This window comes from Petromyzon marinus, chromosome 13 (genome assembly GCF_048934315.1).
Source record: "Petromyzon marinus isolate PM22_M1 ecotype Great Lakes invasive population chromosome 13, UKy_Petmar_22M1.pri1.0, whole genome shotgun sequence".
Classification (NCBI taxonomy): domain Eukaryota; kingdom Metazoa; phylum Chordata; class Hyperoartia; order Petromyzontiformes; family Petromyzontidae; genus Petromyzon; species Petromyzon marinus.
The window spans coordinates 11,127,137-11,154,182 of record NC_133679.1 but is presented as its reverse complement, the minus strand read 5'-3'; the positions used below and the strand labels follow the sequence as shown (position 1 = coordinate 11,154,182).

Here is a 27,046-nt window from a genome sequence, read left to right as displayed (position 1 = left end):
TGTATGTGGGGGATGGTTGAGCACACTGGCACGTGCACGCAGGTAAGTGCAACTGCATGACAGTATGGGCGGGCTCACGTGGGTACGTAATTGGGCACATCAGCGTGAGTGCATAGGACAGTTAACCTGCGCATGCAAGTGGGCGAGCGGAACTAAGTCAATGCGTTTATGCAGGCACGTGCGCATGCACGAGTGCAACTGCATAAGGACACCAGGCGAGCTCACCCGCGTGAATGCATTTTAAAAAAAAATAAACTTTTTATTTTACCAGGTAAGGCCCCACTGAGCTATATAGCTTTTTTTTTTCAGAAGCGACATGGCCAACAAATGATAGCTCAGCAAAGTGGCTTATCTTGTGGAAATTTATTGCAGCCAAATAGTCTAAACGAACGTTTCTAAATGTGGAGGGAAACATCGGAAGACCCGGAGAAAAATCTATGCGGCCACGGGAAGAAAGGTATGCAAACTCCAAATATACAACAGGCGTCATGGGTCGGGATAAAAACCCACGGCCTCCTGTATACCATTCCAGGTAGTTGTATGTATGCATGTTGAACTTCTTTCTAAAGAAATGAGTTTCCAATCTAAGTTTCAGATTACCACGAGGGCACGCTCACCTGCGTGAGTGAGTGGCCGCGCGCCTCCTCCATCTGCGCCAACTTGAGCCGCTCCAGCTCGAGCTGGTGACTGCAGTCCTCGTTCGCACGGCGCACGCGGTCCGCCGCCTCCAACTGCGCACGCTGCCGCTCCCCCTCCAGCTCCCGCTGCAGCTGCCGGAGCTGCGGAGCGCGGCACAAGGGGGCAGCGAGGATCGCTCACTCACTCGGCGCAGGGAGCGAGGATCGCTTGCTCATTCATTCGGCACTTCCGTGGCCTCGCGGCGTTCCGAACAGAAATCCGCCCTGGCCACTTTTATTGGCTTTTCGTAGCCGTGACAGACGATGCTGATGATGATGCCCTTCACCTAGGAAAGTCTCAGTGTGTCTCAGGGCTTTTTCAGGAGAGTCCTGCATTATTGGGATGCTTGACCAATTACTTTCGCGAGTGTTACGCACGTTAACTGGAGTGCCAAGATAAAGGCAGATAAATCCCACAGTTTACAGAAAACAATGCCATTCTACTGTCACTTGGAATTCCTAGTTAGTCTCCAATCCACGGACTAAGCATTCAAGCCTGCTTACCTTTCGAAGTTGTATTAAATCAGGTGCATTTAACACAATATTAATGCAGAAAACAGATAGGATTTTAGCAATTTGTGGGAAAAAAATCCACGAGGTTATGTTCAGCAGCTGTGTGTGTAAGTGGTTTTAACCAAGGGCTGGTTTTATCTTGCTGTGGATTGCACATCTGTGGCATCCACCTCGTGTTCCCCTGCAACGAGCTCTTTCTCCCGCCTCTCGAGGTCGCACAGCGTCGTCCGCAGTTTTTCTTCAAGAATGGAATACTCTGAAACCTGTCAACACAATTATCCGTCAGTCGTTCTGTTCATTACCGAGCACCCCTCACCCCCAATGATGAAGCTGTGCGATTTGGGCATTTTATTTACCAATGGTAAACTGTCAGGCGGTGTTACATTTGCAACACTATCCAAAGACTGCTCCGTCTAATCATTGTGTGAGTATGTCTATTATCTTTAGACCCCATCAGAAATGAGTCAGTCCATCTTTTATTGTCCAGAGCCCCCATTACAGACCGGTCACCTGACCAGTAAACCGACCGACTGACCCTAGGACCAATCCAATCCTCTATTCCCTGTCTTCTACTTGACAAAACACAGTCTCCTCGTTTTCTCCATCACACCTAGCTACATCTCTTGGCTTTTCCACCACTCTCTGATAGTCAACTTTCACGGGTTCTTCTCGCAGTCCAAGGGTTACGTAACTGTTCTCTGCAGTACGATAGTTAATTGATCACCCAAGTTTCACTTGCATACAGTACAATTGGAAAAACACCAATGATGTAACTAGCTTGATTTATGACCAATACACAATTATTTAAGCGTTATGACAATCCGAGGAACATTTACTAGAAGTGCTTATTCGTCTTAGATCTTCATTTTCATTGAAAGTGACTCACACACGTGTAATCACTTTCTAAATAATCTTTACAACCAAAATGGGATTCACCTACAGCCTCCCGATGCATTTTCGGGTCGCACCACGTGTTGTTCGGCAAGATGTCCCATGTTTCGCAACCATGTGCCAGGGAGCCTCTTCAGCACGTGGAGCGAAACGTTAGCCAACATGGTGCACAACACACGGGCACAAACCCAAAAAAACACACACAGGAGAGGTACAACGCACAACCGCGAAAACAAACACACACAGTGGGATTCACGTACTTTCTTCTTGACCAAGGCTTCCCTCTCTTTGTCTCTTCTCTTCCACTCCTCCGCCAAGGCCTGCATGTGCACGAGCTCCTTTTGTTTCAGCTGTTAAAAGACAACGATCGGTAATCGTGCGCCGCCGAAGATGCAACTGCAATTCATTGCGTCTGTCACAAGCGAAACAACACCTAATAATGTGAGAGTACTTGTCACGTGGTTCAATTTGCATACAAAATGTTTGACAAGAAATGAACTAAAATTCGTGACAATACATTTTTAAAATGAAGTTCCTGAACTGAAGTTAGAAATGGCTGTCGTACCGACGTGCCTTAGTAAGCAAGAAGCATTTGTACTTCACGGCTCACAGCTATTGACATTTCTAATTGAGACGCATGGCATTCCTGGGACCTGCCTTAAAGTCTCGTTTGTATTTATAGAGAATAATGCTCATTTAAGAGGCGCTGAGGTTACGAATCAACACAGAAAAACAGGGCAGTTTCTAATTTTTAACAAGGCTACATTTCGCAGGTAAACACTTATTCAGCGTCAGAAAAACCGTACGATGCTTACATTTTAGATTTCTGTTTTATAATGAAAACCACCAGTGCTGTACCATGTATTTCATTAATGGTTAAGTCATTGACTGCTGCACTTGATTAACATTAAAAAAAAATGTTTTCTATGCCCACTTTGCATTGCTGCGCAATCACACGCAGACCTACGTGCAGCGATCAATCATCAGATAATCACAGCACACCCAGGTTTTTCCATTCGAAACAGCGGATAATCAGCAACTGTGAAGAACGTTCATTCCAAAAGCTCGATAGCACTATTATAAGTCGGGCTGGGTGACGCACGCTTGCGATCCAAAGCTCTCGAGTGGATTGTGTAGATTTGAGAAATTTCGAAACCTAACCGACCTATTATCTGCAAGAATCCTTGCCTCTGGTGCGTCAAGAAGCGCCGCATGGGAGGGACGACACGAACAGTAAATTATGATGGTCGCAAAAAAATGTGTATGATGTGCTGGATATATATATATGCTGGGTTAGGTACCTGGTTTTCAAATAAGTCCTCCTGCATCTCCTTCCACATCTCCAGCTCGAGGGCCGCCTGGTACTCCTGGCTCTGCCTGGGCTCCTTGACCACCGCCACGGCGGGGGTCGGCTCGGGCCGGGTACGTGGAGCCTCCCTGAGAGGAATCCGCTCCTCCTGGGGAAGGTAAAGGAGCAGCCGTTCAAAAACTTGCTCAGTGCCAATGCTGGCAGAAGATCCTCCAATAAAGGAAGCTCCAGACAGTCCTTCTAGAAAGTTTTTTTTTGGCCAACTCTTCCACACTGGCAAAACCTTTCAGAAGAGGTAGGAGTGCCCACACCTTACCCCACCGATCTGCCGATCGTCTAACTGTAGTGGACCGATTTATACTGCTGGGTGGTCAGAGGTGGGAAAATTTTATAAAATTGCACCATTATTTAAAGTTCCACGTCCGGGGATCGAACCAACAACTTCTGGGTTGTGAGTGCAGTGTGTTATACATTACACTATGGCAGCATAGTTAAGTTAATTAATTCATACAATGTTAAAAAATATCTTTACAGGATTAAAAATTACTAGGCTTTCTATTTACTTTTGTAGGAATATGCGTTGTTTATTCAATTTAAAATCGAAAGGATTCAAACTACAGCAAAACCTTGGATTGCGAGTAACTTGGTCTGCGAGTGTTTTGCAAGACGAGCAAAATTTGTAAATAAATATAAATTTGATAGACAAGCGAGATCTTGCAATACTAGTAGTATTGTATACGCTTTGTCTGCTGAGCGTCACGTGATCACAACTGATATATGAGTGCTTTGATATACGAGTGCTTTGGATTACAAACACGTTTCCGGAACGAATCAAGCTCGCAATCCAAGGTTTTACTGAATTTAAAAAAAAACATATTCAACTTCCTTCCAGGATAAAAATACAGTCTTTATATGTTGTGTTAATGCCAAGTGCATCTTTTTAAGTCCAAATAAGCTCCATTTCATACATTATATGCAACCAGACAGGTATATTCAGAGCCTACAGTTAAAGCAGTGTGTAAATCACAGCACACAGCTCCATTAGTGTCCATTGTTTTAAATAAAAACATGCCGTAACATGTAATTCTCAAGCAACCCTAGTAATGAATTTTGATTTAAAGCTTTCGTGACTGCAGGGATTCATATTCTTGGTTCTTTCGGTAAAGTCACGTAGAAGGGAAGCAATACAATAATAAAAATATAAAACAATTATTTTTATTATTTTCTTGCTTCCCTTCTACGTGACTTTACCGAAAGAACCAAGAATATGAACCCCAGTAATGGTGTAATTCAGTGGTTCCCACCGTGTGGTCTGCTACGTACGGTGCGAAATAAGTCCAACATATACACACAAGGCCATAGGAAGTGGTCCACCAAACTGTTGCAGACACTATGATTTCTTTTTTTTTTTTACAAATCACCATGTTTTACTGCGTGGAGATCTGCAGTTTGTTTTTTTTAGGATATGATCATGGTCCATAGGGCCAGAAAGGTTGGGAACCACTGGTGCAATCTCTGGCAATAAAATACCACCCTCTATAGGACATTGATTGCACTGCACTCCACGACGTCACACCGATGTGGTTACCTGCGAGTGCTCCGAGATTAAGACCTGCTGGGTCTTCACAGTTCCGCGGTCTTCAAGAGTCATCGTGTAATTTAACTCGGCTATTTTTTCACTCGAGCTGAGGGGAAAAGTGCAGAGTGAACAGTTTTTTTTTAAATTTCAAACCTTTACAAAGGCGAGACAAGTGTAATTTCTCTACCCCCCGTTGTCCGGACAACCCCCAACATATTTCGATGTGGAAAAGAGACAGCCATAAACATTTAGAGGAAAATCATGGCATTTTTTTCGTCAGCATTTTTCTCCCTTCAACAAGGTGACATCAATGGCGATGATGAAACATTAGGCTCAGTAGTCAGTATATGCGGAGCTTTAATAAAACCTTAAAGCAATAGAACTCCCCTTATCCGTGACGAAGCGGGTGGGGCTAACTTCACGGATACCAATCTGTAATCTAACCAATACGCTCAGCGAGAACCATTCGCTCGTAGCCCAACCCCAACTTCAAACGTGCGGCTGCTCCACTGCATAGGCATCTGTTAACTAAAGCGAGCTCATTCACTCTCATAGATGTATGTTAGCATCAGCACATGATAGGTCACAATGCATCTGCAATCGAAGCGATAACCAACAACTACCCACAACTCCCAAAGTGTCCGCGCCAGAGTTACCGTGGGCTATTTCCCCCATGCTTTTAGCGTTGGTTTCAAAGCAGCTCCTTCGCCTTACCCACCCGTGCGTGGCGAGCACGGGCGCGCGGTCGCCGTACGCCTGCCTCCAGCACTGGCCGCCGTCGGGCGCCAGGAATCGTGCGCGTTCCGTCGTGAGCACGTGGGACAACGGGAGGCGCGCCACGCCCAGAAGGCTGTCCTTGGCGAGCCGGTCGCGGTGCCACAACTCCACCACCAGCGGCACCCTGCGGCGGCGGGGCAGAGGCACGGGCCACCGTGCGTCGGCACGTCACGATCCACCGGCTGGTCCTGGCTCGTGATTTTGTGAATTGTCACAATTCGGTGTTGGAATTCCATATGAGAATCTGTTATCTCGTGTCGTTTGTAATGTCTGTCCCATAAGTGTATGTTGCTTCTTCCGTCTCATTTGTTCCATTGGCCTGAAGACAACACTCGCATCACTGGACAAAATGTACTTTGGAGTGGATATGGAGCAAAGGCAAAAGAAGCAAAAACAGTGCAAGAGATAAGATCACATCATATAATTTGGAGGCCCATCAATGCTTGACCGCCAATGCTTGCTACCATCCAATAAAGTCACACCACCCTAACCAACACCATCTAATGGAGGTTCTTGTGTTACCTAACCAGGTAGGTCCAGTACATAACAAACAAGTAAGGACTGGCTCTCACATGTGTTAATGAAGTGTGAAAGCAGGCTTTAAAGGAAACCTTGGCTTACCAAATTCAAAGGCGGAGGAATGTTTTATTACCTTTCCTGCAACTTTACAAGCCATAACATCCATCACTAATGCACACAGTAAACTTTACATCTGTGCACATTTAAGCACAATGGTAAAATCCGCGGGACGAAATGTGTTGTAGTAACCGGCAATGCCACATTGCCAAGGGCAAAAGATAGAGATGCAGCCTCTCAAATGCACGGCTTAGGCCACTGCTAGCAGAAGGCCTCTACAAGAGACAGCTCCAGAAGCCACCCTGGAGGATATTTTGGTTTGCCCTTCCATGCTGGCCAGATGTCTTGAAAGAGGTGGAAATAAATTTTGATTTAAAGCTTTCGTGACTGCAGTAATTCATATTCTTAGTTTTTCTGGTAAAGTCACGTTGAAGGGAAACAACAAAATAATAAAATATATATACATAACAATAAAAAATAAAAAAATTATATATATTTTTCATTGTTTTATATATTTTATTATTTTGTTGTTTAGAGGTGGAAATACTCACATTCTACCACACCGGTCTTTTTTATCGGCCGCGGTGGACCCATTTATATCGCTGGGTGGACAGAGGAGGGGGGGGGGGGGGAGATTCTAGAAACATGTGTTAACTGCGGTGCCAGGAGATCGAAGCAGCGACCACTGCGAGTCCAGTGTGATAGCCGTTTCACCTCGGCAGCGTCCCTGTTACACCGTAAGAAACGCAAATTCCGGCATCAGCACGCTTCGTGGCTTGCCTGTAGAATGTGTCCTCCAGCTGTTGGGGTAGGGTGGCAAACTCAAACATGCAGTAGGACTGTGGCAGGAACACTTCCATGTGCTTCCGAACTTCCACCGGAGGATTCGTCATGATGGGGGCAGCGCTGCCAAAGAACGGGTACGAGTACCTGTGGAGCCAGGGAAGCCACGCGCGCATGGTGGTGGAAACACGGGAATCGGACGTTGATTCCAAAATAAACTTACCAAAATGGAGCGTTGCCACAACAGCTGTTATGTACACAATGAAGATGATGGTCAGGACACACTTCACTTAATGTACTCACAAGTGAACAATGTATTGCCATCGATGATGTATTAATTAAGGGATGTAGTAATAATAATGTCATTTATCTAAGAAACCATCAATCGGTTTCATTGTTAATAATTCACTATGTAACACAATTTTTGTTTCTTGGTAATTAAGTGTTATTTTTTAATTGCTTATGCCTAAAAAGTATAGAAAATGGCTATTATTATTCCCCACGAACTTTGCTTTTGTGACCAGCACTTTATGCGAACGAAAGACACAAATGCACACCACGTTTTCTCGAAGAAAATATCTACATTTCTAAATATCACTGTCTTGGTCACAAAAGCAAAGTTTCAGGGGAATAGCCATTTTCTGCACTTTTGAGGCAATTAGGAAATAACACTTACTACCCAGGAACAAAAATTTTTTTGTTACACAGTGTATAATCAGTGTGGAAGTGGAAAAAAACCGAAATACCCAGAGATCCATACACACAAGGTGATAAGTCCACTTAGATGGGTTCAGAGGTTCACTTCCTGTATTGTCACCTCCTGGCCACCTTGCAGATGAGCTGCTTTTTGGAGTTTTACAAATGTGCGCAGTCCACATTTATCCAATAATATGCCCGATTCTGATATGCTTTAAATAACCGACTATTTGGTGATGATGTTTTTATGCTACAAGCCTGTTGGTCCAGTCTGTTCCATGGAGGGGTTGATTTTTTTTCAGAACTACAGTAAAACGTTGGATTGCGAGCATAATTCGTTCCGGAAACGTGTTTGTAATCCAAAGCACTCATATATCAGTTGTGATCACGGGACGCTCGGTAGTACAAAAGCGTATACGTACTACTACTCGTATTGCAAGACCTCGCTCGTTGATCAAATTAATATTTATTTAAAAAAATTTGCTCGTCTTGCAAAACACTTGCAGACCAAGTTACTCGCAATCCAAGGTTTGACTGTACTATTGTTATAAAAACTGCGGAGTAACAGCCACCTGAATCCCTGTTGAGCTTAATTTTTGACCTGCAAGGTAACTTTTGACATGAGGTGCAACAAACCACTTCTTCCACCAGGTGGTGCCCCACTTATTAGGTTAGCACGGTAAAAGTGTTGGTCACATTTTTGACCTATGTCAAAGGTGGTAACCAGCTCATCACCAACAGCTGTCGCTGGTTTCTTAATAAGCCATTACTTGATCCTCTATGTCAAAATTGGTTAAGCTCTGTCACTGACTGACAGACTGAAGGGCAAATTTAATTTCTAACCCTTTAACGTAAGTGAGAACTTGAGAGACCTACTCTTTGGTTCTTTCGGTAAAGTCACGTAGAAAGAGAAGAGAAAATAATAAATTACATAATAGCATACGACGTTTTGATTGCAACACAAGCAATCATCATCAGGTACAAATGAAAGAGAAAACAAACCTAGTAAACTTAGAAATATAATTGGCCCGGGTCACCAAAATTATAAAAGAAAAACAGGTAAAGTATAGCAATGACTCAAATAGAAAAAACAACTGTATCATATGAGAGATCTCAAATATTGCACAAACATAAATCAATGAACAATTCTAAAAACCATGCAGTTTAAATCGACTCAAGGTGATTATTTTCATACCGATCACAGAATAATTACAAATTGGTTAACAGAAACATTAAACAGATATAGGATGGCTATTATACTAATATGTAAAAGGGCCAAGATATAGGTCTAAACAGACATTATTATGACCGTTATTGTAAGAAGGTTAAACATGTTCTGCACCCCACCTTCACCAACACGGACTAACCAGCAAACAAACAACCCTCATGATCGCCGACACGCCAGGGGGAGACCTTCACCCAAGCAGTGGATCGACAAAGAAGGGCAAAATAACATGTCATTATTAGTATTACTATTCTGACCGCAGTAAGCAGCTGATAGCAGAGTCCAGCGCCAGGTCTCGGATGCTGCGCAAGTCCAGAGAGAAGCACATGTGGTGGGCAGTGGCAGGGATGGCCACGCGTGAGCCGGACGTCAGGCCCGACTCGCTGCCAGTCGCGGCGCTGGACACCGGAGCAGCTTCCTTGGACCCTGCTGCGTAAAAAAAAAAGAGGGCCTGCGCATCAGACCCATCACACTTTGCACGCGTGTCGTGGAAAATGTAATGTATGTAATTATTAGGCACGCAACCATGCATCAGTACCCCAGAGAGGGCGTCCATCGTGGAGACGGAGTGATAAAATCGGATCATGCGAAGGAGCTGGATGGATTGTTGCATTGTGGCACCGTGAGAAATGGTGAAACTGCTTTATGAAGGAAAGACTTCATCCAGCAGTGGATTGATGTTGGTGAATGATGTATACATTTTTACAATTATGTTACATGCTGATTCGTGCGCGAGATTACATTGATTTATAATTTGCATTTTTTAAGATGAGCTAACTTTACCCCAAGTTAATGGAGTGACCAAAATTGTACTCATAGTACGAACGTGCGAGAAACAATACACACAAGATAAAACCATTGTGCTATGACAATAAAATTATATAGATGGAACTTTACATAATTCATTAAAAAAATGTCCCCATACTGATACAAATTATTTAATTTCACAAAAGGTTTCGTGGTGATTGGTTCTTACAACTCACAGAGAGAGTAAGCAATTATTTTAATACAACTATGAAAGTTTTGTCTGGTAAATGTTGTGAAAAGTGGCATATGAAAACAAAACGATCACTCCTGTAGTGCGAAACATTTTTGCAGTATTCTTTCATTTGTTTACAATTCGCTCTAACAGGACTCATGAGCCAGCAGTCACGCCTCAGAGGTTGAAAAACTGGGATAATTGGAGGCCCGGGCTGCAAGAGATCCCATCAGACCTGACATCAGACCCGGGAGCGATCCGATCGTACGAACAATGCACGCTGGGTGAAACGTCGTGCCGACATCCACCCTAACACGTTCTGACAAGGCCAGCTCGCTTGCCCTCCGTACTCTCTTCAGAAAATAAATGCCAAATTTTTCACGCGTAAGCTAATTCTGCGATTGTTTACATTGCCGAAAATTAACCAAATGTGATTTAAAAGATAAACATGAGTTCAGGGGGGGTGGGGTTCCAATCGAGAAGATAAATGTAAAATAGTTATGTTAGACATAAAAGTGGGGTAATAGAGTGTGGCAGTAGTCACGACCAGTTTTTCAACAGTGGACATGTCAAATATGACATCTGATTATATCGAAAATTTAAACCCCACGTTTTAATGTTTTATTGAAGAAAATTCATGCTTAGATTCAGTAAAAAATCAATACAAAGGTAGTCACATCCATCAAACAATTTAAATGTTTAGTCCACAAAACACTTGCGAAGATGTTAAAAAAGCATTTCAAATCGGCATTCCTTCACATAAGACACAGATAACAAACCTCCTTGCCTCATAAAGTAAACACACATTGAGTCGAAACACGACCCTCATTTTTGTCAGTTTCATCCACTGCGGGAGTTGTCACAATTTGACTGGCATAATTGCAGTTGCTCATTCGGCACTCACCTCCTGAAGTGCGACCTCTTCCTTTCCCATCATCCTCCAGGCTCTCGCCCTCGTTTCCTGTGCTGTTCCCACGACTGTCAGCGAGGCCCGCCGGCCCCACCGGAGGCCCCGAGGCCTGGCTCGGCTGGCCTGAGGGCTTCCCATTGGTAGCATGGTCAGACCGGGGCTGCTGTGGCCTGGAGGCTTGGCCTCCATGGCCTGAACACTCAGGAGAGTTGAAAGAACTTGGCGGAGGGGATGAGCCGTGTGCTTTGGGCTGGCTTGAGGCTGATTGTTTGGTGGGTGGGGAGGGCGGCACCCCTATAGATGCTTGCTTGCTCACTTCCAGATGGGAGGCTGGCTTTGTGGGCTCTTTGCTTGGAAGCCGTTTTTTAGATGTTGCATTATCTGGACTCGCCTCCTGAAGTGTGCACAATGATGCCGTTTTAGGTTCACAGTGAATGTACTCTCTGCACGCTTTCACACATGTGCTAACAGTGCACTCTACTTTCCATCGAGGCATGCAATGATTCATCCCTCGTGCAATGAATTGACTCTCAGGATTTGGGGACATGATTCCGTTTTAAGAGATTATTTTTTTCGTATCGTTTTTATTCCCATTTGTAGTGTCAAATGTGTTTGTTTCTGCTTTCCACGATGGTCATGAACATTTTGTTATTCCAATTATGCAATCAGTATCATGGTAAGATTCAAAGTATAATTCAGAAGTTTTGCAAAGCAGTACATAACTTGTGAAAGAGCAGCGAACAGAAGCAAATATCAGAAGACTACTTCTGAGATATCTTTAACTGACTTTTATCCACACTTGGGGACACTTTTCCACATGCCCTGCTATACAAATATTCATTCCATGGCAGGAAAACCAATTTTCTATTCTCAGACCAGACATTACTCAACATTAAATTAAACCTGATTTAATGTGATGGTTATGTAGTCATTGGTGAATGAGCTGAGATCCACTTACTACACTCGAAAAACCCATTTAATCACGGGTGGCTAAAAGCTGGATTAAATGGAGGATCCCTGTGGTGCTTGTTGGCTCATTGCCGACCTCTTGAGACACCCTGGCCAACTATTGTTGTATCTCTAACGTACCCGAGAAGGAGCACCCTCTCGCCGGAGTGTCACTGAAACGCCGACGGAAGGAGCCTCGTCGGAAGCGAGTGGCGGCATCTTCTGCTTAGTTTTGTTGGGAGGGACCAGGGCGAACACCCCCTCCACCGTCACAGGTCTCATGTCCACCTCTCTGCGTGCTAATCCTTCCAGTGACACCTCCGTGCTGCCTAGGGATTGCTCCCCACAACAGAGGTGAATCTGCATAAGCACAAAATACAACATTTCGTGTTGGGGGAAACAAACAAAAAAACTCCCCCGGTGAGAAGCACGTGTGGAGCCATTGCAGAGATAGAGGTGCAGCCCTGAAATTGCTTGCTCTGCTGACAGAAAGACTCCATTAGGGGGACAGAGCCTCTCCGGTGAGGAGTCTTAGACGATGTGGCAGTAACCACAAGTACTCACACATTACCCCACCACACACAACCGGCAGCTCGAACATAAGAGGTTTTTGCAGCCAACATCATGATTCATAATAGATTTTTAAGTGAGACAAATATCAATTATGAATAATGTGTGGTATACCCATTTATACTCCCGGCGGGATCGAGGGAGAGTGAGATTTAAGAAACTTGCCCATTGCTTTAGCTGCCGCACCAAGAGATCGACCTAGCTACGTCTGGATTGCAAATCCAGCGTGCCAACCATGATAACCATGGCAGCTTCCCTGAGTCATAACTCTTGATATAAATAGCGTACATGTACTGGAGGCACAATATATGAGCCACATGCCAGAGTCAAGATAGAAATCCGTGGACAATGGATACAAAAGCACGCTTGTAATCAGGATCAAAAATATATTACAGTAACCAAAATCTTATGGCAATACCATAGATTAATGCACGCAACTTGAATGCCAATGTCAAGGTTTAGCACACCGATTTAAAAGAGAATGTTTAGAAAGTCATATATATCACTCATAGTGATGTTGCAAAATGTTACACGTATAAACGCTGCAAAGTTGTGAATTGTGAGGGGTTGGTTGTTCCTCCTGTGTGCTTATTCACCTGTATTGGAGGCTGCAAGGAGAAGTAGCGCTGCAAAACATCAACCGTGCTCCGGATTTTAAGGGAGGCTCGCTCCGGCGAGAAGTTGGGGTTCAGGAGGTCAGTGAAGGGGTCGTTGGCGACACTGTTGCCCAGTAGGGTGTAGTAGAAGTAGAACTCAGGCTTTCCCTCCGGGAGCCGCATGCTGCTCGGCACCAGCTGCACGGGGGTTGGACGCACATGATTACAGAGCAGGTGCCGCAAGCCTACCACTTTAGAGCTTACCACCTGAGCCAATTCAAAGCCTATTATTCATCAAGGTGGGATCCAAATGAGATTATCTCTCTGTGCGAGAAAGACAAAAGAACGCAGCTGCTTTCTCTTTCTTTACGATCTGAGGTAGTAAATATTTATTTATTGTTCGGACCATCAGCATATGGTGGTTTTCTCTTGAAAGTAAAACTAAAAACTGCAGCGTGTTCAGACTCCATTTCGGAGGTTTTGTTAGTACAGTGTTTTAAAATCCCTGCTAAAGGAAGATGAAACCCACGTAACTTTTATTTAATAGAAACCTAAGCTGTATGTACTGAGCTGTCCACCATAAGTTTGAAGATTTATTCATGAGCAAAAAATATTTTAAATAACAGCGAGGTGCTCCACCATCGTGTTCTTGTGTAGCCACTGCATTACATATTGATGTGTATTTCTGTCACTGGGGTGCCAAAAATACTTACTTGACTAAGAAAAACATCTAGTTTCTTATGGATGAAGTTTCAAACTCGTGTTGGATGGCCCAGGACACACACAGCCTAGGCATAAGGGTACCGGTACAGCCCTGCCAGTACTTGCTTATGCCATTTTCCTGGCGCAAAGGGAATAATAGAGGGTATTTTGGCCTACTCTTTCACGCTTGTCATGCGTTTTGGAGAGGGTGGGAGTACACACGCATTGCTGAACCACACGTAATCTGCCAATTGACTAAAGTTGACGTATCCATTTAGAAATGGGTGAGCAGAAGTGGGAGTGATTTCACTAACTTGCCCATTGTTTCAACTGCTGCACCAGGAGAAGGAACTGGCGACCTCAGGGAGGTTGGAGGTCGAGTATCCCAACTGTTACCCTGTGGCAGTGTCCTACAGCTTAGGACATATTTATAAATGTAATTTGTTCATGTGTTGTCTCTTCTTGAAAACTTAAAGTTACATGTGCAATCGACACATGTATAACCAAGATTCATTGCAGGATAGTTTACGTATTTTTGTTATTTTAACATTTTTTAATAGTATATAAGTTGTTTGTCTCTTAACTGTGATTCTTAAATATGTGTTACTTTTATCGTTAGGTTAGAAAACCTTAGTCTGATCTCCAGTTGCCTGGGTGGAAAAGTGGGCTAAAGTTTTGCCCAATCCACGACAGCTGGCCCCAAACCTTAATGAACTAACTAACCAATTCCCTGTGAATAAAAAAAATACCTGTTCTAAATGAGCTGCAAATGCAATGGTGACTGACACCACGTAGATATCAGTGGCCTGGCGGGATGGACCTATCCAGTAGAAGCCTTCCTCCTCATCCAGCACGGCCGTCAGAGCCTTGGCGTTTGGAATGCGTGCTGCACACCACAAAGTAAAATGCAAAGCTAATGTCACACATTAAGTCGCTAAATTGTGATTAACTTAAAACATTAAGTTAAAGCTTCACGCAATAAAGACGAGGAAAAGTTATTGTTTTGGTTTTTCCGAAATGTTCACATCAATAGTGAGAAGATTTAAGTTTGGGTCAAACATGTAGATAAGGACCTATAGTACCAGCTGTCATGTTTATGATCTGAGAAATATGCAACATAGCAAGGAATATGCAAACACAAATAGAGAAAAAGGTTTCTTACCAGAAAGAAGCATTAGCTTAGTTATAGATAGAGGCGATTTAAGAGCTTCATTGTCAGATTCCATTGAAAGAAGTAGAGGAAAGACACAAAAGAGCATTGCACGTTGAAGGGAAAATAACGAATATTTATCTCAGCATTAATTGTTAAATACCGTTAAATGGAAAAAAAGACAACTCACAATATTTTACACACAGGTATATTCAAGCATGTAAAATTAAGAAATGTGTATTGAGTCCAACTGAGTCGCAGACGTTCTCTTCGGGAGCAACACGTTTTATTAAACTATTTGCACAACAAACTCCAGGGCTATTAACACAACATACTCTCGGATGGTGACCACCCAACTAACCACGCTACGGCGGAACTAGACACGGTTCCACTATCCCGGTCTTGACCACAAGCTGGGTCCCGGACCGTGTGGCTGGAGGCTTCTTCAAGCTTGACGTGGATCTCCTGCCTCTCCAACAGTAAGAACCCCGAGCCCCTCACAGGGCCCCCCACCCCTTATATCGGGCCGGGCTGGGGCTGGCTCCACCTTCTCGATCACTTTCGCTCTTGCCCAAAGGCTCTCGAGAGTTCTTCCCGGACCATGTGACCACCCATTGGCCCCCTCCACCGGTGGCCCCTGTCCAGTATCATCCGGTCACATGTCCCCAGGTCAGCAAGAGTATCATGCTCCCAACGTAACCCCAGCTGGCTGACACTCTCTCGCTCTCTCAACGGGAGCCCGCACCGCACGCTGTGCATGGTGCCCCCGCGCTTAACCAGCGCTCACCCAAGCCCCCACTAGGGCTGGTACTACATCCTGTGTCCGGGGTGTACACACAACAGTATACATCCCACCGTGGCCTCGTAGGCCCGGCACCACACAGTGACATTCCCAGTCACTACAAATGTAATATGAATTGTTATATATAACCTGAGTGTATCCCTTTACTTAGTGAACATTAAAAAAAAATCATGACAATGGCATTTCCTTCAGCAGATGCTCCTGGAAAGCTCTGTAAAAGCCAACATGATCTGATGCAGGCCTGCCAAGGTTCAATCCAAGACTATCTCGTTTTAATATAAATTTTGCCATAGCACTACCTCTTCTTTTTTATTTAATTTTTATTACTGAAAGAACCAATAATAAGTCTACATTATAGGCTGCCAGTACACTCACCCAGCTTAATAACCATTCCTACAGTCAACATTATAGACTACCAGTACACTCACCAAACTTAATAATCAGGCTACAGTCTACATTAGTGTTTTCTCTTTTTTATTCAATTTATTTTATTATTATTTTTCTATCTACATGACTTTACTGAAAAAAAATCGCCATGTGAATTACTTCACCTACATGACGATGGGCGAAAAGGGCAGCCCACGGTGGCAAAGCATGAAGGGCGGGGATTGTTGGTGTGCACACTGCTAATGCAGTTCACATACCGTCTCTCGGTGGAGCGTCTCTGGCCCGGAATGCGTCTGGCTGTGCTTTTGAGTCGTTTTCCAGCAGCACCCCAATCCGGAGCTCTGGACGTGTCTTGGCATACTTGCTGCTCAACAGTGGGTACCACTTGGGTGGCTAAAAATATTTAAATAAATATAACTGGCAGCACATTCTACCCACTATGACATGCGTTTCCAAGAAACGTGATCATTTAGAAAAAAGCAATGGAAGGTAAATTGAAAAGTGCACAAAATACATGAAGAGATGCATGCTGGGAAATACAGTGAGAGACGAGAGGAGGGATGCATTGATTAGAGAACTTGGTGCAGGTTAAAGACAATTCAAACTGCTAATAAGAATAAGTGGGTTTGGACAAGACACATCATGGCTAGAGGGGACAATAGCAATGGTCAATAGTGAAAGATGTGGTAGGAATGGAATGTGTATGAAAGTACACCCACTGAGGAGATGGAAAGGTGAATTTTTACATCACTGCATCATGAAAAACAATGGCAGCTTTGAGAGGCCTTCATCTGACAGTGGATTAACTATGGTTGATGATGATAATGGTAGTGATTAAAATTGTTTACAGCAATTCACTTGCTTGCCTCTATATTAAACGGAAATGCTTTACAAGTAAATTATTTCCTCTAAATAAAAAAATAAATCATACACAGTAGCACCAGTTGTCAGACTAATAAAGAGTCTGTAAAAACAGAATGAACAATGCACAGTATTCTGTTCTTGGCTTTGGCATGAAAAGATAAATTGGTAGCCCGTACCTACGAAAAAAATGGCAAAAAAACTTCAATTAATAGGAGCAGATTTTCTGGAACAGATTGTGCTAAAAAAGTAATATAAAAAAACACCTTGAACCATTGTAAATTATACTACAGTCATTAAAAAATGTTAATGTAATGGTAATACCCTTCATTTATCCAAGAACTGTCAAGACTCTTTCAGGAAGGTCCTGCAATGTGATGTTGTCCAATTTCATTTGTGAATATTGGCACATGGGAGGAAAGTAGAATATCTGGAGGAAACCCCAGCGCATATGAGACGGTAACGCTCAAAGTTCAACAGAAAGACTCAATAATTAACTGCTGTACCTGCATATATTGCACACTTCACAGCTTCAGCCTGCAACTCTTGATTGTTCCAGCTAGTCTCCAAATCCAAGTACTAACCAGGCTTAACCCTGTTTCGCTTTTGAAATCTAACAAGATCAGGTGCATTGCAGGGTAATTAGGTCACAGGCAAATGTAGCTTTGATTGTTGCACTGGCACAAACTTCAATTCACTCGAGATTTCTGAGATCCTATATTGCCTAAAGTATTTACATAAATGTTGCGCATGAGGTCTGTCAATTACTTTTACAATTCTTTCAGTAATTTATAAACAGTTTATAGTAGCTTTTTACTTGCCACAGATTAAAACCTGGACATTATTCTTCTCATGCAAAACAATAATTCTGTAAAAATAATCATTTACAGTCGCTTGTCAATCCACTGTTGGATGAAAGCCTCCCCACTCCGTGTCAGTCATGGGGTTTGTTGACCATACTTCACCATGCATGTCAGTACAAGTTGGTGAAGGGGGGAGACCTGAGGACACATTCAGATATTACTCACTTCCCAATGTTAGCCGTGGCCTGGAATTGAACTCAGGTGGTTGGGTTCATAATGCAGCGCACTAACCACTGCAACACAATGAGGCTCTTACCGTCGGCTTTTCTTGAACGGACCTAAGATCAAGGACCACGTAGCCAACTGGCTCCTTTGCAGATGGGGAATCCACGGCGAAGCACTGCAGCTTGATCGGAGTCCTCTGCAGCCTGGAAAAAGGATATAAAATGTGCCATTGTTCCGCAAAGAAAAGACAAGCAGAAAAGTAGCTTAAATCATAAATTTAATAGAAGTAAAAAAAAATAATGTTGAGATCGATTGCGTTTATTTTCACAGTTGTAGCTATGCAGCTCTGCAATGTGCTTTTCTGGTAGGACTGCATGTTTTTCGGTCCTTGATGTCCGACGTTTCGCTCCCAGCATGGGGGGCGAAATGTTGGACATAATGCCAAACGTGTGGTACAACTCAAATATAAATAGGACATCACGAGTTATATTTCAATAGTATAACTAGTAAGGGTGGAATGATTTATCCCCTCCATCTCTCGGCGAATCCATACATTGTGATTCCGGGTCATGAAATGAATTAGAATTCAAGAATCAAATGATTATTTTTACAATGCAGAGAATGGCATCACCTCCAATGGCTTAAGGGGCCACGTGAACCAGTTACATATTACGTATGTGAATAACAATCAATTCCTGTGCAATTCTATGCACGTATTGCAGGCTTAAGAAACAATAGCACGTAATCAATAAATCTTTGTATTTTTCCAACCCTCATAAATACTTTGTAAAAATAACCACTTAAATAAACGTGGTGACTATGATCACAGTATTGAATAACCCTCTTTCTGAAGCAAGCCTCGTTCCAGGAACGTCAAGGTGTGATCATCCTTCACGTAGACGAGACGTCTGGTGCAAGTGGGCAGCAGCTGATGTAAAAGAGTAATTGCAAGAAGTGTTGCTGGAGCATAATGTGTGATGGATGTAGGCATTTAAAAAAAACCGATGCTACCATCAAGTCGCTTGCCTATAATACTAATCCTAACCAATATCCCTACTGCTGAAGCCTGGGAATAGTTGTTACATTTACTGGTTTACACTGCAACTTCGGCTCAAATCATCCATCATTTCAGGTACACCAAGGAATACAGCCTAGCTCTTTCGGAAGCCCCCCGTTGTGGGATTGCAGGCTGTGTAACTGCTCGCCATGATTAGCCCTGGGCCGAACTCACACTAGTGAGCCTTGTTCACCGTGATGTGGTTTATCCAGCTGTCTGTTGGAGGAGGCAGATCCCCATGGGATTATAGGGCTCAGAGAGGTGAGTGGGGTGGGAGGTCACATGGGATTGGTGCACAGCTGGGACGTATAGATTAATAGAGAATCTCAATGTACAGGCATACCTACTATAGTGCTCAGGATGCATTCTTGGGAATCGGAGTAAGTAAAACCTTGGATTGCGAGTAACTTGGTCTGCAAGTGTTTTGCATGACGAGCAAATTTAAAAAAATAAATATTCATTTGATAAACAAGCGAGGTCTCGCAATACGAGTAGTACGTATACGCTTTGTCTGCCGAGCATCACGTGATCACAACTGATATACGAGTGCTTTGATATACGAGTTCTTTGGATTACAAACACGTTTCCGGAACGAATTATGCTCGCAATCCAAGGTTTTACTGTACTATATAGGAAACAGCGCTATACGAGGTCATTATAGCATGGTTCCAATGGAAATGCGTTCCCGACCGCTACATTTTTACCTATGAGCGATATATGAGGGCTTCATTGGGGTATCGATAATCGCCATAATGATACTGTACACATGATATATGTATGAAATAATTTTATAAATAAAAACGAAAAATTGTATTGATGACATAAAAATACAAAACGTTATGTGCTGAGGAGTGCATTCAGTCAGAGCTTGTGCAAGATGAAACACCGTCTGTTAAAACACACACGTTTCGCGGGAAGATATACAGTACTAAACAATGGGACTACTCGATCCATCGATCGCCAATGCATTTATGCAATGATTAACCCTCGATGAATCAATACTCTAACGTGGCTGTTGGATCGACTTTGAGCAGAATTGAAACAATTGACACCTCGATTCAGGTTCCACAAGACCACATATGGTTAAAGACAAGCCCGTACGGGGCAATGCCGCACCTGCTTTCTTCCATAAGGACTGGCCCGCATAGGGAACTTACTCCAGGACAAAGAGCGTTAGAACGAAAGAGCGTCATATGCATGCAATGAGTGCTAACTGAAAAGGGTGTGAGGGAGAAATGCATAATTGGAATTACATTGAGAAAGAGAAACACACGGATTAGAGGACATGCAACAGTTGGTCTGAAAATTCCACACAAATCCGTGCTTGTTTGTTTATAAGTCCATTGTCTCTCCTCCATCCACTATGGGCAGGAATTCCACACAACTCTCTCCTTGTTCTCTACCCCAATCCCCCTCTCTACCCCCGCCTCTCTATTTAAGGCCTCGAAACAGAGGTGTTGTCTCTCTGTCTATGTTGTGTCTCTCTATGTGTGTCTCTGTGTTGTCTCTATCTGCTTGTGTCTGTGTCTCTGTGTCTGTGTCTCTGTGTCTGTGTTTCGTCTCTCTCTCAAATTAAGCAATCTTTGGAAGAACGTAATCAAGCAGGTAGGCTGTTGACTGTTGTGTTAGCCGATTTTCTGTGTTGAATTGCATTATATTTCTTAAGTTTACTATGTTTGTTTTCTCATTCATTCTTAACTGATGATGGTTGCTTGTGTTGCAATCGAAACGTCGTATTCTATTATTATTTAATTGATTTTCTTTCTACGTGACTTTACCGAAAAAAACAAAGAGTCAGTACTGCAGTCACGAAAGCTTCAAATCTAGTTTGGATACATCATGTTTATCATTTACAAAAGTAATGAGGCTTGTACAGGAGGGATGATGGCTGGTGATCAAGACAGCCCCTACTCCCGAGATGTAGTGATGAAATTATCTCGTGTGCAGGAGCTAGAGAGGTTCTTTCATCACAGGACCATGACAGATAGTGATGGCTTGGGGAGGTGTTTATTCATCATTGGATTCAACATCGCTGATGATAATGACGATGGTTATTGAAAGGCTGGGATGATTCAAGGTACTGGCCTGACTTGCTACCCACTTTTACCTTTATCTGGGCTAGCAGCTATAAAAAACACAGGGTAATCAATTTACAAATACCCCACAAATACGCTTGGGTGAATTGAATGCGAAAACTAATTTGTATTTCAAATTGTCTACATGTCACCGACGAATATCAATAAACAAATGACATCTGTCAATACTCTTTCAGATATGGAGCCATCACTTTCACAATATTCAGTCAACCGTTGATAAGAGGCTGGGTCATTTGAAATAAATACAGTATCTATAAATTCATCACCCAGGACTGTGTTGTGACATCTTAAGTACGACTTTGTAAACTCAACTATTTTTTTATTTAACCAGGTAAGGCCCACTGAGTTCTAGATTTAAAGCTTTCATGAATGCAATGATCCATACTCTTTGGTTCTATTCGGTAAAGTCACGTAGGTAAAAAATAAAACAACAAAAGTCACGACGTTTCGGCCACAACACAAGCGGCCTTGTGTTGTGGCCGAAACGTCGTGACTTTTGTTGTTTTATTTTTTACCTACGTGACTTTACCGAATAGAACCAAAGAGTAAGGCCCACTGAGCTACATAGCTCTTTTTCAGAAGCAAGTTGACCACAAATGATCACTCAACTTAGTGGCTTATCTTGTGGAAATGTATTGCAGCCATATACTCCAAACATGTGTTTCTAAATGTGGAAAAACTGGAGGACCCGAAGAAAAATCCACACGACCACGCGAAGAACATGCACACTCCAAATATACAGGTGTCAGAGTCGGGATCACCCCCACGACCTCCCGTATAAGAGTCCGTTAACATCTCGCCAGTAAGTTTAATAGCCAAAGGACAACCTTAGAGGAAGCTCTAGGGATGTATTGAGTTATATTATGATTCTAAAACGTATTAAAGGAATTATAAAACGTACAAAATGATGGTGGGACAAAAAGTGAGGTGTTTGGAGGTGCTCTCTGTACCTGTGTTGGTGCAGCGACTTGCGGTCCAGCTCCCAGGCGAGCTCGGTGGCAAACTCGGGCTGCTCCGAGTGCTCAACGGGGTCTGTGAAGAGGCTCTCGCCATCGAACCTGGCCTCCACCACGAGCTGGTGCCGCAGACGCTTGGGAAAGCGGCGCCCTTGGATGGGGCAGGGCAGGGAAGAGAGGAAGGGCATGGGCAGGGCAGAGGCAGGGAGAAGAGCAACGGTGGGTTATGGTAGAGGGCCCAGCAGGGTTGGCTACGTATGGTGTGAAAGAAGTTATATATATACAGTACACAGCAGACGTGCATCACTCATTGAGACCCGATTCAGCATCAATAAGCATTGCATGTAGAGTATTTGCTTAAAACAAATTCAGTTTCTTTCCTTGAATAAATGATGCCAAGTCAAATTGGTCTGTGATATCAGTAGGCTGATGAACTAAAACATATCTGTATTTATGTGTGGCATGAGAACATAGTTGTGCTTATATACGGTTTCTCTGTGGGTCACTTTTTAAAGTTTTCAAATCGTAGTTATCGTGTAGACTATAGTTTGTTCACGGGTTTTTATTTACAGTACTCTACAGTATATGCAATGTATTGTACTGGACTTTTTCAATGCACCGCTGAACGAAGGGCTCCTCACGTATTTCAGCCATACTTCACTTAAAGCATGTTGAAGGGTTATGTATTTGGTTAAACACGTAGGCTTTCGCGACGAATATCATCCATAATTCAGTTTTTTTGGGTAAGATCGCGTAAATATAAATGTGTCGTTAAACCCGCCACCACCCCACACAGCCAATTAGTAAGGTTTGTCACGTAAACAGAACATGTCAATTCATTACGAGTACAGCACACCGGTGTGTTGGAGTGCAAATCCACAACATTTATGTATTTATAATGTAAAAAATATTCTGTACTGTACGTGCAAAATAGTCCAGTATACAATACAACCACTTATACATTGTGTGGTTGGTACCGTGGCCGCTATTCATGGCCCGAGAACAAACGTTTCAGCCCCTTCTATATTCATGGCTTTAAATAAGAACGTTATGCATTAAGACGGCATTGCTCAACTAAATACTGTGACCGGTCTCTTAAAAAGCATCGTCATTCAAAGGAAACCGTTATATATTTTTTGTTTTATAAATACACTCAACTCTATAACATCGTAATTTTGCACTTATTGTGTCAATTTGATGACCTATATTTATTAGCAGGTAAGAGCCCAATGATACCACAAGTTCTGTATCTTTGTTCCAGGGAGCCCTGGGCTTAAATAAACACTGCACATTAAAGTCCGTGTACTGTATAAACAAACTTTCAAAACTACTTTTTAAACGTTTCATCGCCATTACAATTAACGTCATACATAATAACAGATTTAAAAAAAAAGCATTTAACAAAACATGTACAGTATGCGTTCAATAACTTTTAACAATTAAACCAGAATACGGACCACAACAGTATTCGTATATCCGTTCACCTAACATTTAAAATGTTTGTCTGCGTAAGTTCACCGTGTAACATTACATTGTATACCATTGACACGTAACAGTTGAACTGAATGTTCAAGTAACGGTAATGTACGTTTAACTTCTTTCGCACCGTACGTAGCCAACCGCGCTTATCGCAGGTGCGGGATGGATAAGAGGCAGTGGACAAGGAGCGTGACTAAAAACACAAGGACATCATCATCCACCTTCCAAGATGGACAGGACGATGAGCAGCTGGTCAGGTCTGGAGGAGCTCATGTCTCTTGAGACTTGTCCACATAAAGGTGGAGTTGAGAGGCGTATGTATGCGTGTGCTGAACTTCTTTCACACCGTACGCAGCCAACCGTGATAATCGGTTTGTCTGCTGCGATCGGAGGTGGAGCAATGAAGAGAAGGACGAGTGAGGAAAGCAAGTGTTAAGAGATCGAGGCAGAACGAGGAGAAAGGAAACAAAATTAGGATTAAATAAAAGTAGCGAAGGGCTCAAATAAATCAAGAGAATTAACAGAATTCAGAGCAAAGTGGTGGAAATATTAAAAGGGGGATGGTGGAGGAGGGGTGAATTGAGGTGAAGCATGAGCACTTACGATCGAAGAGGTAAAAAAAAGGTGAATGAGGGAGCAGTCGTGAAGAGAATCAATCCTAATGAGTGAGAAGTTAAAGCGTCAATGTGAGTGAAGATTGAAGCAGCGACGTGAGGTAGAATGAGTGAACGGCATCGGCAGCAGAAAATACGACTAAAGGCGAATTAAGAGGTGACTCCGCAGGAATAGGTTGTGGTGAAGAGGTGAACGGCTGGGGTTGAAGACCAACGAGGCGTGAGGAGGAGGAGAAAGGAGGTGAAAACCTCAAGGGGCAGCAAAAGCAGCGGCTGCCACTGCTTGAGTGAGCGGAGGGCTTCCCGCCAGCAGTGGCGCGCAGCGTTCAAACCAGGAAGCGGAAGTCGAGCCCCGGACTCTACCAACTCGCCCCCATCTCGCGGGGGGTTGGAGTCGAGGGTAGTGAGAGAGGGTTTGGGGGGGTGGTGAAGCTGTTGAGGTTCGCCACTGATGAGACACTGAATCACAATCTGAATATTTCTTTATATGCGGGAGGAGTCCGGTGAGCTGTTAAGTTATTTTTCGCAGATGTCCAGTAAGGGCGGGTCAGAACGTTACAACAACGACTGTGATACAAAACACAATAGCAGTGCACCGTATAGGAAAGGTAAACGTCACTTTTTTTAAAAAAAACTCCAAATAGAACTACTTTAAACTTACTTTTGTTTATCTTACCAGCTAAAGCCCACTGAACTTTCATCTCATTTTTCGGAAGCGACCTGACCACAAATTAGGTGTCGAGACCGATGCATAATTTCTTGTTTTGAACAAATGCTGCTGATATGCACGTCGATAAGGTCCTGTGGCTAATGAGATGTGCCAAAAAACATACTTTGACCTTTTTGTACATGCAGAGGACAGATATGTGAAGGGAGGCCCATTAATTGTCTGCGTAATCTTCTTTGGTTCTTTCGGTAAAGTCACGTAGAATGAGAATAAAATAATAAAATAAAACAATAAAATTCTCACTAAGTTTACCATTGTGAATACGGGGAACGCTTGCCAATTATTTTATTGCGTCTGGCAATACTGAATGTTCAGGAGGTGAATGCCAATGTTGAGGTCTGACAGTCGCAAGAGGGCTTCAGGAAAGAAAGTGCATGTACATCATTAGACCTCCTTTGCCAGTACCAAAATATAAGAATAGGGTTTTTCCCCTTTTTTCTGGCAACAAAACTGAAACCTTTTTACAAGGATTCATGTCTGCATTAACCACAATACCTGCAGTCAAAATGCAAACAAAAAAACATACTATGATAATATATGCATTATCCTTGAAACTGATTGGTCCACACCAAGGGACGGCTTTCTTTTGAGCCTCGACCCAATTGGTGCTCGACCAGATGACGCCAAAAGGCGTCAAAAGGCATACTAGGTACGCCTTTTGGCGGCATACTAGGTACGCCTTTTGACGTCCTCTGGTCGAGCACCAATTGGGTCGAGGCTCAAAAGAAAGCCGTCCCTTGGTGTGGACCAATCAGTTTCAAGGACAATGCATATATTATCATAGTATGTTTTTTGTTTGCATTTTTACAGCAGGTATTGTGGTTAATGCAGACATGAATCCTTGTAAAAAGGTTTAAGTTTTGTTGCCGGAAAAAGGGGGATAACCCTATTATTAGAGTTCATGTAGTTTTTGCTATTACTCCGTTAAAGAAGCACAGAATAGTGGTTTACTATATATGGCCCAAAGTAGCATTGCAAATAACATTTGGTAATCCAATAATTTTATTTTTTTTCCCAGGTAAGGCCCACTGAGCAATATAGCTTTGTTTAGAAGCGACCTGGCCACAAATGATAGCTCAGCGAAGTGGCTTATCATGCGGAAATTTACGCAACCAAATACTCTAAATAAATGTTTCTCAATGTTGAGGGAAAAACCGGAGGACCCAGAGAAAAATCCACGTGACCACGGGGAGAGAGAGACATGCAAATTCACAAATGTACAGGTGTCAAGGCCGGGATCAAACCCACGACCTCCTGCATACCAGGCGAGGAAGTGAACATAAACAAGCCAGAAAAGTATAAGTGGCTGGAGTGGTTGCTCGGTTGTCCCATTGCTGATTTTGACATCGCACCACCAGTGTACTCCTTTTAGACCAAACATTTATAAGCTTAACTCCACTGTGTCTCCACATAATAAACAATGTTTAGTCCATTAGCCTATGCAGTTTTGGCTTTCCAGACTCGTATTTTCCGGCAAAAATTGTTGAAAAAGCATCGCTGATGATGACATCCAGAAGGTTGAAATCAGTCTAGAGATTTGCTTGCTTAAATACTGCTTGATATTATTGGTTGGAAAGCCAATAGGCAGCATAATTGACTAACAAATGTCATTGTATGTGGAGATGCAGAACGGATTTCTGATGTATATACAGTACTGTAAGTACATATAATACTGTCATGGATTTTATAGAGGAGAGCGTCATTGATGCACAACATTATTTATCAGGAGGGTCCTGCTACATTACTATATTAGGCCAATCTCATTAAAGTGACGTGATATAGGAAACCTGAGTACTAATAGAAATCCATATACACTATAGGAGGGGTTAGCACTCAAAGCTCTGCACAGACTGATTCAATACATTGCTGTGCTGCATATCTGTTCACCATTGCTTCTCCTAAGCTTCTGTAAGTAACATAGCCTTGATGTTTATGTAACAATGAATATAACAACCCTGGTGGTGAGTGATATCTGAACCGGTCCAGTGCATCCTCTATGTCGCCTCGGCCTTAAATGAGCACCTGGTCTGGTGTGTTAACCATCAGCACTGGGGAGACAAGGGTGATGTAGGACACACAACAGCACTTGCCCCAAGCCTGTCAAACGTTGTACAGGACAGCTTTGTCTTTGCATTCCTGTGTACATGCAAATGGTTTA

The 27,046-nt window shown here is 43.1% G+C and overlaps 1 protein-coding gene across 5 annotated transcripts in view; it reads right to left on the bottom strand.

Moving 5' to 3' along the window:
* CEP120 (centrosomal protein 120) overlaps positions 1-24,564 on the bottom strand; it is a 34,328-nt gene extending 9,764 nt beyond the window's left edge. Inside the window, exons 1-17 of one of the 5 annotated variants that reach the window (XM_076066856.1) lie at positions 23,769-24,564; positions 22,063-22,219; positions 18,051-18,162; positions 16,328-16,463; positions 14,894-14,938; positions 14,481-14,617; positions 13,030-13,227; positions 12,005-12,223; positions 10,910-11,309; positions 9,284-9,452; positions 7,103-7,252; positions 5,688-5,870; positions 4,979-5,075; positions 3,383-3,538; positions 2,342-2,431; positions 1,361-1,453; positions 618-779 (exon numbers count right to left, since the gene is read on the bottom strand). In XM_076066856.1, the coding sequence (XP_075922971.1) occupies positions 618-779; positions 1,361-1,453; positions 2,342-2,431; positions 3,383-3,538; positions 4,979-5,075; positions 5,688-5,870; positions 7,103-7,252; positions 9,284-9,452; positions 10,910-11,309; positions 12,005-12,223; positions 13,030-13,227; positions 14,481-14,617; positions 14,894-14,938; positions 16,328-16,463; positions 18,051-18,162; positions 22,063-22,219; positions 23,769-23,820 (2,556 nt within the window). In that variant the 5' untranslated portion in view covers positions 23,821-24,564. Of the gene's footprint in view, positions 1-617; positions 780-1,360; positions 1,454-2,341; positions 2,432-3,382; positions 3,539-4,978; positions 5,076-5,687; positions 5,871-7,102; positions 7,253-9,283; positions 9,456-10,909; positions 11,310-12,004; positions 12,224-13,029; positions 13,228-14,480; positions 14,618-14,893; positions 14,939-16,327; positions 17,933-18,050; positions 18,163-22,062; positions 22,220-23,768 lie in introns of those variants that run through there. The other 4 variants (XM_032953499.2, XM_032953500.2, XM_032953501.2 and 1 more) reach the window with 4 other exon arrangements.
* Between the last annotated feature and the right edge of the window lie 2,482 nt (positions 24,565-27,046).